General features: G+C 55.5%; 5 protein-coding genes across 5 annotated transcripts; 3 read left to right on the top strand and 2 right to left on the bottom strand.

Moving 5' to 3' along the window:
- Nucleotides 1–187: 187 nt before the first annotated feature.
- QC764_200210 (uncharacterized protein) lies at nt 188–2,746 on the bottom strand (the record flags this gene model as incomplete). The annotated part of the gene is made up of 1 exon (XM_062943719.1): nt 188–2,746. The coding sequence occupies one exon, from the start codon at nt 2,744–2,746 to the stop codon at nt 188–190; it is 2,559 nt and encodes an 852-aa protein (XP_062802455.1).
- Nucleotides 2,747–4,208: 1,462 nt separating this feature from the next.
- QC764_200200 (uncharacterized protein) lies at nt 4,209–6,380 on the bottom strand (the record flags this gene model as incomplete). The annotated part of the gene is made up of 1 exon (XM_062943718.1): nt 4,209–6,380. One exon carries the CDS (start codon nt 6,378–6,380, stop codon nt 4,209–4,211), a length of 2,172 nt encoding a protein of 723 aa, XP_062802454.1.
- A 599-nt stretch (nt 6,381–6,979) lies between these two features.
- On the top strand, nt 6,980–8,640 carry ORM1 (sphingolipid homeostasis protein orm1; the record flags this gene model as incomplete). Its single annotated transcript, XM_062943717.1, has 3 exons — nt 6,980–7,988; nt 8,158–8,516; nt 8,593–8,640. Exons 1-3 carry the CDS (start codon nt 7,853–7,855, stop codon nt 8,638–8,640), a joined length of 543 nt encoding a protein of 180 aa, XP_062802453.1. The 5' UTR covers nt 6,980–7,852.
- A 321-nt stretch (nt 8,641–8,961) lies between these two features.
- On the top strand, nt 8,962–9,263 carry QC764_0030090 (uncharacterized protein; the record flags this gene model as incomplete). The annotated part of the gene is made up of 2 exons (XM_062940171.1): nt 8,962–8,991; nt 9,061–9,263. The coding sequence occupies 2 exons, from the start codon at nt 8,962–8,964 to the stop codon at nt 9,211–9,213; spliced, it is 183 nt and encodes a 60-aa protein (XP_062802452.1). The 3' UTR covers nt 9,214–9,263.
- A 162-nt stretch (nt 9,264–9,425) lies between these two features.
- QC764_200180 (uncharacterized protein) lies at nt 9,426–13,064 on the top strand (the record flags this gene model as incomplete). The annotated part of the gene is given in 4 exon segments (XM_062943716.1): nt 9,426–10,883; nt 10,944–12,061; nt 12,134–12,224; nt 12,243–13,064. The coding sequence occupies 4 exon segments, from the start codon at nt 9,426–9,428 to the stop codon at nt 13,062–13,064; spliced, it is 3,489 nt and encodes a 1,162-aa protein (XP_062802451.1).
- Nucleotides 13,065–13,502: the final 438 nt, after the last annotated feature.

The following is a 13,502-nucleotide window of genomic DNA, read 5'->3' as shown; positions in this document are numbered from 1 at the left end:
TCTTTGTTTGACCGGTCCGTTGCACCTGTAACTTGCCAAAGTATGCCAGCCAGTCCTTTTTTTCCGTCCTTGAATCATAAATACATAACAGCGTGTCTTGTCATCCCCGTCCGTTCATTCGTTAATATGAGAGAAGACAGAGAAAAAGGTGTTGATAAAGAATGACAAGAAACCCCATTAAACCACCTCAAGACCTGGCAAAAATAAGCGGCACCAACACGCTGCCGTTACTCTCCATGGTCACCCTCTGCTGATCCGACCTGCACTCGGCCACATTCGCCATGCTCTTTCCAAACAGCCCTTCCCGGATCCTGCATCCGATACTGTTATTGCCTCCGCCCATATTGTGGCTGTTAGCATTGCCTCCGGTATGTAAAGGGTGCAAAGGCAAATCGGTAAGGCTCATTATCCCAGCGACCTGCTGCACCGCCGCCGACCCCTTGTTCTTTTCACTGTTCGCGTTGGCCTTTCTCGAAAACTCTCTCGAGAGCTTCGTCATGACTGCCTCCCTTGCTCTCTTGAGCGCAGACGACCTGGCCTCACGCTCTTGCGCTTCGGCAAGCATGTCCGCCTCGATCAGTCTCTGTGCTGGGCTCAGACCGTCGTCTTCATAAAGCCCATTGTCTTCCTCTCCGACGACGGAGCACACAAACGGCCCGGTCTTGGCCGAGGGGTCGTAAACTGTTGGCTGGAGGAGGACGGGGAAGGGGTCCGGGTTGAGGAGAGGGACTGAGATCTCGATTCTGGAGCTGCCCCTGTTGTTTCCGGTAGGGGATGGGGAAGGGGCCGGGGAGACAGAATGGGAGGAAGACAGAGAGTTAGACCGGGTGAGGGGGGGTGGCGTGGATGGACCAGGGGAGGTATAGTAAGGGTGCTGCGAGTTGAAGTAGGACTCGTCGTCAGAGCCAACCACCTCCGGCATGGACGGCATTGTAGGGAGAGCTGGGAGAGCATCATCCGAGGAGTGGTGGCGATGGTGGCGGCGGCGACGTTGGAGACGAGGACGGGATTCAGAGCGTTCACGGTCTTTGGTTTCTTTGGGGGTGGTGGAAGCCGTCTCGTCGCTGCGGCTGCGCGAGTGTTTGAGCGTAAGCTTGCTGCTGCTCTTGCCGAGGCCGGGAAAGTGGCGAGTGCTCTTTTCCTTTTCTTTTTCGGTGCTCTTCTGGCTCTTGCGCTCGTCTTCTTCATCGTGGTCATGGTGCCTCCTCTTCTTTCTCAACCTCCTCTTCCTAAGCGTCGTGCTGAACCCTTCGCTCGCCTGCTTGGCGGCCTCAATGTCAGAGGCGACGTCATCATAGTCATCCAAGCGGTCGTTGCTGGCAGACGAAGAAGCAGCGGCAGCAGTAACACCCCTAGCCCACTCCTCCACCCCGGCCTCGAAGTTGTCGACGTCGTTGACACCGCCAAAGACCATTCCCTCAAGGTCGACCTCGAACAACTCCCTGCTTGCCTCGGCCGCAGCCGACGACGGTGTGACAGCTTCGTCCTCCGACGAGTTTGCCACCGCAGACCCTGCCGAGGTATTTGTCCTGGATGTCCCGGGTCTTGTGTTTGAGCCTGCGGAAGCGAATGATTTTCTTGACCAGCTGTCAGGACTGCCGCCCTCTTCTTTGTCCACCAATGGGCCCAGCGCATCATCCCAACTGCCTCTGATGAGTGCCACATTGTCAAAGTCAAATTCCCTGACAGTGCCCCGATGGTCGGCGACGAGTCCCTTCACCTGCTGCGCATTCATCGTCGCATTTTTGACCGCCATGCACCTCAACTTGGGCATCACGAGCGGGTGTCTAAGTGGTTTGGGCGGAAGAGGAGACATGGGGGAAGTGACCTCGTTAAACAGCTTCTTGGAGTGTCTTGGGGCGGCGAAAAGGGGGTCGCCAGAGAGGGCAATGGGGCAGGGTCCCTTCCTCCCAAGCCAAGTGAATGAAAACTTTTCCAGCTGAGGGGCGAACTCCCGGATGTAGTCGTCAATAATCTTGAGGTGGTCGAGACCGGGGGCAGGGCCATAAAAGTCCCAGCTCTCAACAGAAATGTACAGCTTCTTGATTTGGCGCCATCGGAGGGCCGCCGAGGGGAGAGCGCCGAAGCCCGGCTTGTGACGGAGGTAGTTGAAGGAGGAAGGGTGAACACCAGAGAGCGAAAGCTTGGTGAGCTTGGTGAGAGGCGCGCGCTCGACCGAGATGCGGAGGCTGATGAGGGCGTAATCAACAATGTCCCTCCGGTAACGCTCACTGGGCTCCTGGCCGGGAGTTCTGATGGTGAGGTGGCGCATGTTGGTCATGTGCTTCATGGCGTTGATGAAGGAGGGAACATTGCTGGCCGCATGGAAAAGAGGCGGGTACTGCTGCGTGAGGATGTCGCCGAGCTCCGAATTGCCATACTTTGGCCTTGTGAGCGCCGAAGCCATGGACGTGTGGGGGTTGTACAGAAACAGGATCTCCTGGCCTGTCTGTGGGTGAATGAGAGGGGGTAGAAAAGTGACATTGGAATGGGGAAAGGTGAAGCTGAGGTGCTCGATGTGGTGGCCAATCCTTGACAATGCCTGAATGCGGTGAGGATTGGTGAAGGTGTTTGATGTGAAGGTCAAGTTGATGCGGACAAACAGCCGCCTGGTGACCAGATTGCAGCAGGCCGAATTGGCCACTCTCACGGCACAGAGGTCCTGTTTGGACAAGAGCTCGAAGAATCTCTCGCGCACCGTCTCCTCCTGCCAAAGGCGGTAGAATAATTGTGTACTTGACGCCATAGCTCTAGCATGTCGTCAAGAAACACAACCAACACTGGAATGTTTGAGAACTGCCAGGAGCCCTGCGCCAAGCAAAACGTGGTGGTTTCAAGTGAGGTGTGTATGTGAGATGTGTATGTGAGATGTGTAGGTGAGATGTGTAGGTGGGATAGGTGTATAGCAAACGCTGTGGAGGTGAGAACCTGGGAACCTGAGATTTCTGTCAGAGACGAGAGAGAAAGAGAACGGGTTGTATTTCTCGCTGAGAACGGGGAAATAGATATCTGCTTGATCTAAAAAGAAGAGGTGTGATGGGGAAATAGGAACAGAAAAATTCTTGACCACCGGACGCGCGAGAGAAAGCCCGTGGACCAAGTTATACAAGCCCCCCTTCCGCTTCTCCTCCTCCTCCTCCCCTACCGACTCAACAACCTCCCAATTTTCCCCCTTCGCGGTTCCTCTCTCGTGCGCGATTTCGCTAGGGGTCATGGTTCGTCGTCGCCCCAGATGGCCGACCTGGGAACGAGTGGTGGTGAGTGACTCATTGTCCCATGTCCCTCTGCAGCTCTGGACTGGACATGCAGCTGGACAAGCGTGGATTTAAGGTAGGGCTAGGGACATGAGAACGGTGCTGCGACCGCGACCGACGTGTGCGGACCGCGCCGGGTCTCTTGAGTGGCCTGGAGGCTACAAGACCTGCATGCGACAACTGCGGCCGTCTGCAGGCTGTCTCAAGGCCGCCTCTTCTCGACCACTGGGAGATGTTGAAACGGCACTTGGAGTTGCGGGGAAGACCAGGGGGGAAGTCGCTATCGATAAAAGATAGGGCGGGAGGACAAGACAGGGTCCTCGTCGACGGTGACTTTCTGTCCAATCGATGGCGTTGAGAACGTTGAGATAGCTCTTGGCAGGCCACGTCGCGCGAAACACGCGCGATTAGTGCACGAAACTGGCGCGATGCTGGTTCCGCGGCCGATCACATAAAGCCACTAAGCGCCCCGCCCGTCTTCCAGAACAATGTCGCCTTTGCCTTAGGCCTCCATGGCCCATGTTGGGTTTCCTTACATGCCGATATCGAATATTTCACTCAAAAGGAGCACCCATCCCATGCTCATGCTCATGCTCATGCTCATGCTCATGCTCACAGTCGTGGACATATCAAAAACCACCGCCTTCTGAGGCCTCGCTTTCAAATTGCCGAGAAAGTCTTTTGAGTCGCGACCAGGACGCGGCCCCCACTTCCCCCCGGTGCCCAACTGCCGGCCTATCAGAAATGTTTCGAAATTTCTCCCCCCCCTGCTTCGTCGTCTGTGATTCGCAAGCGGTGTGCTTCAAACTGCCACCACATAGAGAGGAGCAGTTGAGTGGACTGGTCATGGCATGTGGATCATTGGTAGCATCATGTCGTGGTATTCTTTCTCTTCCTGCAAGACTTCGCAACTGGTAGAGGCTTTATCTCATCTATCACTTCTATTTCTCGCTGTTAATAGCGACCTCGGCTCCTACCCCCACCTCCACTTCTGCCCCCGCCCCTACTTCCTCCACCGCCGTGTTTTCTCCCAAAAGAATTGTTCCCTAAAGGTAGCGGAGGAGGGGGCCCACGCGGTAGTGGTTGCACCGACACCGCCGGAGGCTTTGGAGGGAGGCTGGATGGGTATCTCGCGCTGGGTTTCTCCTGGTTTTGACTGCCATTCCCACTGTATCCAGAGAAGTTAATGTGCCCAGACCGCGCCGGCTTTTGAACAATGGGTTGTATGAACTCATCATCATCGTCGTCGTCTGACTCGAACTGAATGTGCTGGCGAGGGACAATGCTTTTGCCAAGATCCGGTCTGCCACCTGATCTGTAATCTGCTGCAGACCGGTGACCGCCGCGGTAGGCAAGGGCCGTCTCTGAAGAGTTTGGATCCACGTACTGGCTTGCGTTCGCCTTGGTGAATGGGTTGAAGCTGCTGCCCTTTTTCTCCAGCGCGCTGAGCCCGCAGTCGCCACCATAGTGCCCCTCAGCACCACATCGGTAACAAAAGACGGGTAAGGACTGGACTTTGGGGGTGTTGGAGGGGTTGGGTCGGAAGCTTCTCGTCAAGTCGACGCAGCTATACTCAATGTGGTCGCGCGAGCCACAGAGGGCGCAGTCCATTTCGTCCTGGGCTAGTATCAGTCGCTCTTTGCACTCGGCCACAGAATGCCCAAGTTGCTTGCACTTGGAGCAGCGTTGTCGAGCAGGGCAAGTCCAGCAAGGGTGGTCTTTGTGGCAGAACTTGCAGGCCATCTCGGGGCACTCGGCCGAATTGTGCTCCGAAGAAGCGCACATGACGCAAAAGACAGCGTCCGGAGCAAGGCCGGGAAAGTACCGGTCCCGGTACGCCATTTCCCCTTCTGTGAGCGGAATGAATTTGACCTCCTCATTCCCGTCGGTGACTGGTGCTGCGAGAGGCAAGGTTTCCTCCGCAACCACTGTTTCTGGGACTGGTTCCTCCCCGGCCTCCTTCTCCTTGGGCTCCTCTTCTTCTGTCTCTTGATCGTCGTCTAACGGCCGACCAGAAAGCAGAGAGGCAACCCTGCCCTTGTTCTTCGCCAGGTAATTGCTCGCATTACGCCTGGCTGCCGTGGCTCTGATTTTCGGCAGCCCATCAATCGTACCAATCCATTGATTGTAAGCCGTCAAGATCCTGCTGAAGTCTCGCGGTTCCTTGGTCTTGATCTTCTTGGAGTTGATTTCAGCCAAGTCCTGGCACCATATGGTGAAGATGTGTTCCCATGCTTGGTCGTCTTTGGCGTCCAGGGGAAGTGCGGACTGGTTTGGCCGAATGGGTTGGATCATGCCTCCAGCCTCCCAAGTTGTCAGTGGCTTGTTGCTGTTTTCGGATTTGCCGGTATCGCTGGTCGCTTTGTCTGTGCTGCGGTCACTCTGCTGCTCTGCAGGCGATGCTGGTTCGTTCTCCGGAGCAAGAGCTGTCGATGCCATCTCTGTGAGGGCCTCTGGAGTGAATTCAAAACTTTGAGCTGCCCGTAGTGCCGCCGTCTGCGCCAGCGGGTCTTGCTTTTTTCGATTTTGCAGCCAGTTCGACCAGGCCTCTCGCAGAACCTCTGGGTCTTGCACTCCCTCGTGGTCCTTGTTCAGCCTCATCAGTTCAATACACCAATGCTTGAACCTGGCATCCCAGGATCGTCGTCGAGAGCTTTTAGGCTGACTCGGATATCCATCTGGTGTAATCAGACCCTCAATAGACGGCCTTGCCTCAAGCTCGACGGCAGTATCTGGTTGATCTTGGACCTGGGGTTTTTCTTCGGACGGCTGCCCGGACTCCGCTTCTGGGGCCTCTGGGACTTGATCACCCTCAGCGTTTGTTTGGGGTGGCTTCCTGAGCGAGGGAAAGGATATCCTCAACCCGCCATTGACACCAGCATTCCAGCCATGATGAGCTTTGGCGAAGGGCTGGACTGGCGTGAAGCTCTCCGGTGCCGGCGACGAGCCAGACTTGGAATCTGTGATCTCCCCCTCATCCTTCTCATCAAGCTCGACAGTCCTTGTGCGTTTCCTGGTTGAGGCCACATCCTCCTCGCCTGCTGGACTGGAAGGTTCCACCTCTGAAAGAGATCTTTTCCTGGCAACTGGGTGGTCGTCCACCACAGTATTTTGCGCTGTATCCATGTTGAAGGTTCTTAAAATAGCCGTGGTGAATGAGAGGACGAAAGGGAATGATGGTGGTAATGTCGTCTCGGCAGGCAGGGGATGACGCGTCTGCGGTCTGCATTCCGCGATGAGATGTCAAAAATTAATCGAGAAAAAAGCGGCCAGCCAAATCCCTGTCATTGCCAAGCCAGCTGGTGATGTTCTCGAACCTTGATAAGTAAGCTGTCTGTAGCTTTGGGGGGAAGACCCAAGATGGTATAGCTTCACAGTATTTGGGGGAGACCGTCAGTCTTCACCATGACCGGGACCAAAAGCCCAAAGAGTAAAGAGTAAAAACGCAGATATCGTTGACGAGGCCTGATGATGAAAGAGATGATGTTGATGTTTTGTGGGTCGACTTCGGAAGTGGAGCAAGCAGCAAACAGGCGGGAGAGAAAGCCACACATCTCTGATAGCAGCCTAACGGCAACAGATGTTGGGCCGTTTGACAGTCGGCTGCATCACTATCAAATTTCACTACGCCCCAGGGTACAGGGCATGGAAGTCCCTAATAAATACGAGGTCGGCCTATCAGCACATGTCGCAGCGGCCACAGGCAGTAATTTGCAATGGCCGGCATTTAAATGTTAGTGCTGCACGTCTTCTCCTCCGCAATCTCGGACCAATCTGCGCAGTGGAGGTACCTGACAGGCCATCGCCTGGGGGGGTCTTATTCTGGCCAGATTGCCACCTTGAACCACCACCTCTCACCAGCATTTGCGCATTTTTCCCATTGTCCTTGGCTGTCGTGGCTATCCCGGCCATCGGACGCCGAACCCAGCCAACTTCCGCTGCATCTCCATATCAACACCCGCTCAGCCTCTCCCTCTGGTACCTGAATCCTGTGTGCTCTCACTCCAAGTCTCGAAGAGCAGTACACTACCTACTACAGAATACACGTTGTAATAAAAAGCAGAATACGTCGCGAAAAAGGGCAGCCAGATCAGTGCCCGTCTGTCCTGTCAGGGGGGAGCCACGTCCACTATTTGTCTCCTCTTCAGACCCCTTCCTTGCCTCATGCACCTCTCCTCGGCTTTCACGGAACATCGATTCTTCAAACGCCCCCACAAGCTCTCCGCCGCAGCCTCACTCAGGCACTCGGCTTCTGGACAGACCACGCATCTTCTTCCTGTGCTGTCTGTTGTCCAGCTCGGCGATTGGTTGTGACATCATCCCACTGGCGATACATCTGGCACTGGCATTGGCTGTGTCAATCCTCCGCGTGTGACCTCGCTCGACCGACCGCATTTCTCCCCAACCTAACTCCCGGCCGACCGATCGTGCTTCGTGCCCGTTTCCTCCGAGCTCCCGGTCCGGCTTCTCGATCCTGTGTGTCGCACCCTTCGCCGACCGCTAACACCGCCAAGCTGTCTTCCCCAATCCTTATACCACGCACCGTCTCTTACGACGCGGGCGCCAATCCTCCGCGTCGTGGATTCACGCACGGAAACATGGCAGACAAGGCCGGCCGAAGAAGGAGGTCTAGTAGTATCCTCCAGGTCTACCATGAGCCACCAGAGCCCATTGAGCAGCTGAGCGACCAGTCTGCCCTGCCGAACCTGAACGCCAACTGGGTCAATGCTAAAGGTACAGCCTTTTGCCTTTGTGCTTTTGTGATATCTGGTTTGCCGAAATCAACTCTTTCAGGAGAGCTGGGGGGAGCAGCGGAGAGTGTAACAAGCTCTCAGAGGGGAAGACGATCAAGGAAGGACTCAAAGGAGAGGAAGACCCGTGCTAATATCTCTCTCTCTGCCAGGTGCATGGACAATTCACTTTGTCTTGATCTTTGGCCTCAAGATCTTCTACGACAGTCTCCCCGGCGTTTCACAGGAGACATCATGGACGTTGACCAACATCACGTACATGTTTGGCTCCTACATTATGTTCCACTACGTCCGCGGCGTGCCATTCGAGTTCAACGGCGGAGCGTACGACAACCTGAACATGTGGGAGCAAATTGATGATGGAGCCCAGTACACGCCCGCCAAGAAATTTCTCCTGAGCGTCCCCATTGTGCTCTTCCTCCTGAGTACGCACTATACGCACTACGATTTGGCCTATTTTACAATCAACTTTCTCGCTGTTCTGGGAGTCGTAATTCCAAAACTGCCCGTCGTAAGTTTTGTTCCCCTCAGTCTGTTTGTCACCCTTTGGCTGGAAACGTCACTTCTCACACATGATAAACGTACAGAGTCACCGCATGCGCGTTGGACTGTTTTCGGGAGTGCCTGAAGATTAGGATGCATTTGGGGCGTTAGGTTCATGGTTTCGATAGAGGCAGAGAATGTGAAGGTATCACCAGGCAACAGGTAGCGGCGAGGAGGTAGGGAAGATAGGGTGGGGAAGCAGCAGTCGATGATATCGATCATTTCCATGGAGAAGACGGCATCGTCAGTTGAACAGGCAATCAGATACAATCATTGACCCGATCCCAAGAAGACCTGGTTCCACACTCGCCCCTGTACTCGTACCCATTCCGACTTGAAGGTTTGCCCCAGGCTGAGCCGTCCGGAGGAAGAACTCGGCAGCAACTCCACCTGCCCCTCGCAGCCGACTCAGGATGGCTTCGGCAATGGGAGATGTGGCAGAGGTGGGTGCCCTCAGAAGCCCCTCTCTGGTCAATACGGACTTCCTAACACGCCAAAACTACGCCACAAAGCATACTCTTGACAGCTCCAAGACCGGTCCCGCTGTCAATGCTGTGTTTTCGTGTCTTCCATGCCGTGCTAGGGACGCCGTCGGTCCGCTCCAGTCCAACACATTCGGAGTCCATGGTGCCATGGCCCATGGGGGCTTTTCCCAACAAACCTAGATGCAAGCCGGACATTGATGACGGCACGGAACCGATCCTGTGATCAGCCATAAAATCAATTTAGAAATGTCCTTCCCCGAAACGCATCTTTCTGGATCCTCTTCTGTCCCCTCACTCGGTCACTTCCACGACACCCCTTCTTCAGTTTTTTTCAACGAGGTAGCAGCAACCCTCTTGCTCCTCCTGTGTGTTGAACGTCGCCTCCGGAAGCCATGAAGGCCTCAATAGTGGCCCTTGGTGCCGCATGGGTTATCAAGGCTGCTCCCTTTCCGGTGTCATCTATACCACCTGAACCGCTCGAGGCAGCATCAGCCGATACCATTCCGCCGGCTTCTGCTGGCCCCATCTCCTCTCCCCTTCCCTTTTATCAGGGTGCGGAAGGAGATGACGAGCTCGCCGACAGACTGTGCAAAGCCGGCGGCAGCGGTGTCTACTGCCACACCAAGACTCTCGTGAGACCAGGTCTCACAGTCTACCCAACCAGGCCCATCGTCATACCCATTGCCCACACCAGAACCGTAGCTGCGTGGCAGCCAACATCGGGAGCTGCCACAGTTTCCAGTCCTCACCCCTCGGCCGAACCATCCGCCCAGCCTTCTTTGCAAATCTCTCCCATCGCTTCTCTGGTCTCCTCGCTTGTCTTTCCCCGGCCTTCACCTGAACCGAAGGTCGAGGTGGAAGTCAAGACTGAGGTGAAAACCGAGGTCAAGAGCGAGCTCGAGATCGAAGTTGAGGAGGAGGTCCCGACTGATGTCGAGACTGATGCTGAGACCGAGGCCCAACATGAGCTACAGGATGAGCTAGAGGTGGGGGGGCAACAGGAGTTTGCCTCTGACTACCCCTCTGTCCGGGCCTCTGCTGCCATTCCTTCTGTCCGGTCAGACCCTTTGCCTACACCGCAGCCATCGCCCAAGCCAGAAGCCTCTGCCCCCAGTGCTCAGCCCAACCCGTCCACCGCTACAGAGGTTCCTTTCCCGGAGCCTTCTCCTGCCGGTGCGGAGTATGACCTCGGCTGCCACCCGAACAGCAAAATACCATGCAATGCCTCCAAGAAGTGGGGTCACTCTGTTGATGAAGGAAATTACAATGGCTATGATGGAGAGTCTGGCTTCAGACCCGGCAAGTCTCGGGGCGATCTTGAAGACTGGGAAAGCGAATGGACGGATGATGACTATTTCGGCGGCGGTGGCGGCGGTGGTGCAGGCTTCGACTTCCCCGATTATAGTGATTTTGATGATGAGAGGGGAGGAAAAGGCAACTTCCCTGGCGGCAACCTGGACAAGGACAACAATTTTGGCGGCAACCAGCATGACAACAACCACGGTGACAACAACCATGATGACAACAACCACGATGATAAACATCACAAGCACAAGGACCACAAGCACAAGGACCACAAGCACGACAAGCATGACAAGCATGACAAGCACGACAAGCATGACAAGCACGACAAGCATGACAAGCACAAGGATAAGCATCATGATGAGGACAAAGATGAAAAGAGTCCATTCTCAGGTATTCCTCATCTTCCAGGCGGCAATAACGACAAGCACGACGATCACAAGCACGATGATCACAAGCACGACAATAAGCACGACCACAAGCACCATGACAACAAGCACCATGACAACAAGCACCATGACAACAAGCACCATGATAACAAGCACCATGATAACAAGCACCATGATAACAAGCACCATGACAACAAGCATGACAAGCACAATAAACACAAGCACGATGACCACAAGCACGATGACCACAAGCACGATGACCACAAGCACGATGACCACAAGCACGATGACCACAAGCATGACAACAAGCACGACAACAAAGACCATAATGGTGGGAATCCTTTCCCCGGATTCCCTGTTCCTGGTGGTCAGCACGGTCATGGTGGACAAGACGGTCATGGCGGACACGATGGACATGGTGGAGGATTCCCCGGAGGTCACGGCAACGGCGGTCATGGCTTCCCCCCCTATGGTGACAGTGGTTTTGGAGGTCATGATCATGACCGTTTTGAGGACGAGTCTGGACATGATGACTTCGGCCATGGCCACAATGGCAACAACCATGGCAGCGACCCCAACCCTCTCTACCCTCCTCCTCGGGTGTCTCCCGATCATCTACCAGATCATGACGGCCGCCCTGACACCGGACCATACGGCGTTCCGATCCCTCCACCGCCTCCTGTGCCTGGCTTCGACAGAAACGGACATAGTAACGGGTATGGTGGCCAAGACGGATCTGGGTTTGATCGCGGTCACGGCCACAGCGGCAATCTTGGTGATGATTATCACAGAGCTCGATGCCCTGAAGGCTATTCTTGCCGCCCTGTTCAATACTGCGACCGAAGGACTCCATTCTGTGAAATTGATACTGACCGCTGCCCTCCGTTCCAATCTTGCCAACCCAACTACCCCGAACACGCCCATCCATTCCCCCCGCGGGACGTCAACCTCAACACCACAGGCGGTTACCGGCCCCCGCCTCCTGTTCCCTGCGAGGGCGAACACTGCAGCCATGTACCGCCGCCGTATGTGCCTTGCCATGGGGACAATTGCCCTCCTCCCTATGTTCCTTGCAGAGGAGCTGGTTGCCTTCCATCTCCTCCGCCTTACGTGCCTTGTCAGGGCGACAACTGCCCTCCTCCGCCGCCAGTTCACTGCGGTAATGGGACAGACTGCGGGCCGTTCATTCCTGCCCCTCCTGCTAAGCACTGCAAGGGAAGCAACTGTGAGGTGAATACCCAGGGGCCCGCTAGCTGCGATGACGATGACGATGACGATGACTGCTGGGACACCTCGGACGACTCGGGCAGTGACAGTGACGGTGACTGCGATTCCAGCTCCGGGTCTGACTGCGATTCCAGCTCCGGGTCTGACTGTGATTCCAGCTCCGGGTCTGACTGTGGTTCCAGCTCTGGGTCTGACTGCGATGCAGATTCGGATTCAGACTGCGACTCCGGAAGCGAATCCGACCACGAGCCCACCAAGTGTGTGAAGCCTCAACAGCCTCAGCAGCCCCAGCAGCCTCAACAGCAGCCCCAACCTCAGCAGCCCCAACCTCAGCAGCTCCAACCTCAGCAACCTCAGCAACCTCAGCCTCCCAAACCCGAGTGCGAAGAGCAGCCCGAGTGCGGGAAGCCGCAACCTCCGGCCCAACCTCCCAAGGCAGAGAATTCCCAACCTCCAGCACCCCAGGCTCCTCCTTATGAGCACCCCAACTATATTCAGCCTCAACCTGCTCCTCAAGGGAATGCTTCCAATCCGCCACCGGCCCCTTGCTGCTCGGGCCCCAAGCCGGTTCTGGTCCCAGTCCCAGCACATGTTCCGGAGTATGAGTCTGACTCTGGCTCTGACTCTGGCTATGACTGTGGCTCTTCCTCCGACTCTGGCTCCGACTCTTGCTCCGGCTCCGACTCTGACTCGGATAATGAGGATGACTATTGGGCTCCCCCAGTTGCTCCGCACGAAGAGTGCCCCGAGGACGACGGTGGTCCGAGTGATTGCGGCGGTGGCAACCCCCCTGCCCCTCCCATTGATGATGGAGGCTATGTTGAAGAGCAAAGCTACGTCCCGCCTCCTCCACCGGTCATCGGCGGCCCCGGCCCTGTGATCCCCTCTCCTCTGCCCGAGCCGGCCCAGCCTTACGAGGCCCCTCCTGCTCCTGCTCCTGCTCCTGCTCCTGCTCCTGCTCCTGCTCCTCCCCATGAGCAACCCCCCGCGACACCATCCGATTCCGCCCCGCTACCAGTCTATACTGCAGGAGCGGCGGTCAATTTCCAGGCCAGCTTCGGCATGGCTGGGTTCGTGGCTGTTGCCGTGGCAGCAATCGGGCAGGTTTACTAGGTTTGTCTCTCACTCGAGATTATGCCGCGAAGAGCAAATGATAAGGAGACCACGAGGAAGTGTTGGAAGAAAAGACCCAAGGAGTTTGTGTTTCACCAAAAGTTTGACCAGCCAGAGCTTGATCAAAAGCAACCCACATGGACCAACTCTCCCCATCTTTTGGAGACGCGCACATACAAACACAGACAAAACCCTGTATTTTTCCTTTGTCCTCGTCTCTGCTGACTTCTTTTTTTTTTTTTTGGCTTTTCCTCGCAATCTTTTTCTCGTTGAAAAACAAAAGCGGGGGGAAAGGGGGTGAGTAGAAAAGCCGTTTGTTTATCTCTTCTTTTGGTTGTTTTCATTTTGAACATGGTCAGCAGCTGGTACATGGACAGACAGACATATTTTTTACATGTACATTTTCCTACTGCTGGGTTGGACGGGATGGGAATTTTA

This window comes from Podospora pseudoanserina, chromosome 2 (genome assembly GCF_035222485.1).
Source record: "Podospora pseudoanserina strain CBS 124.78 chromosome 2, whole genome shotgun sequence".
Lineage (NCBI taxonomy): Eukaryota > Fungi > Ascomycota > Sordariomycetes > Sordariales > Podosporaceae > Podospora > Podospora pseudoanserina.
This window is presented reverse-complemented; position numbering and strand designations above follow the sequence as displayed.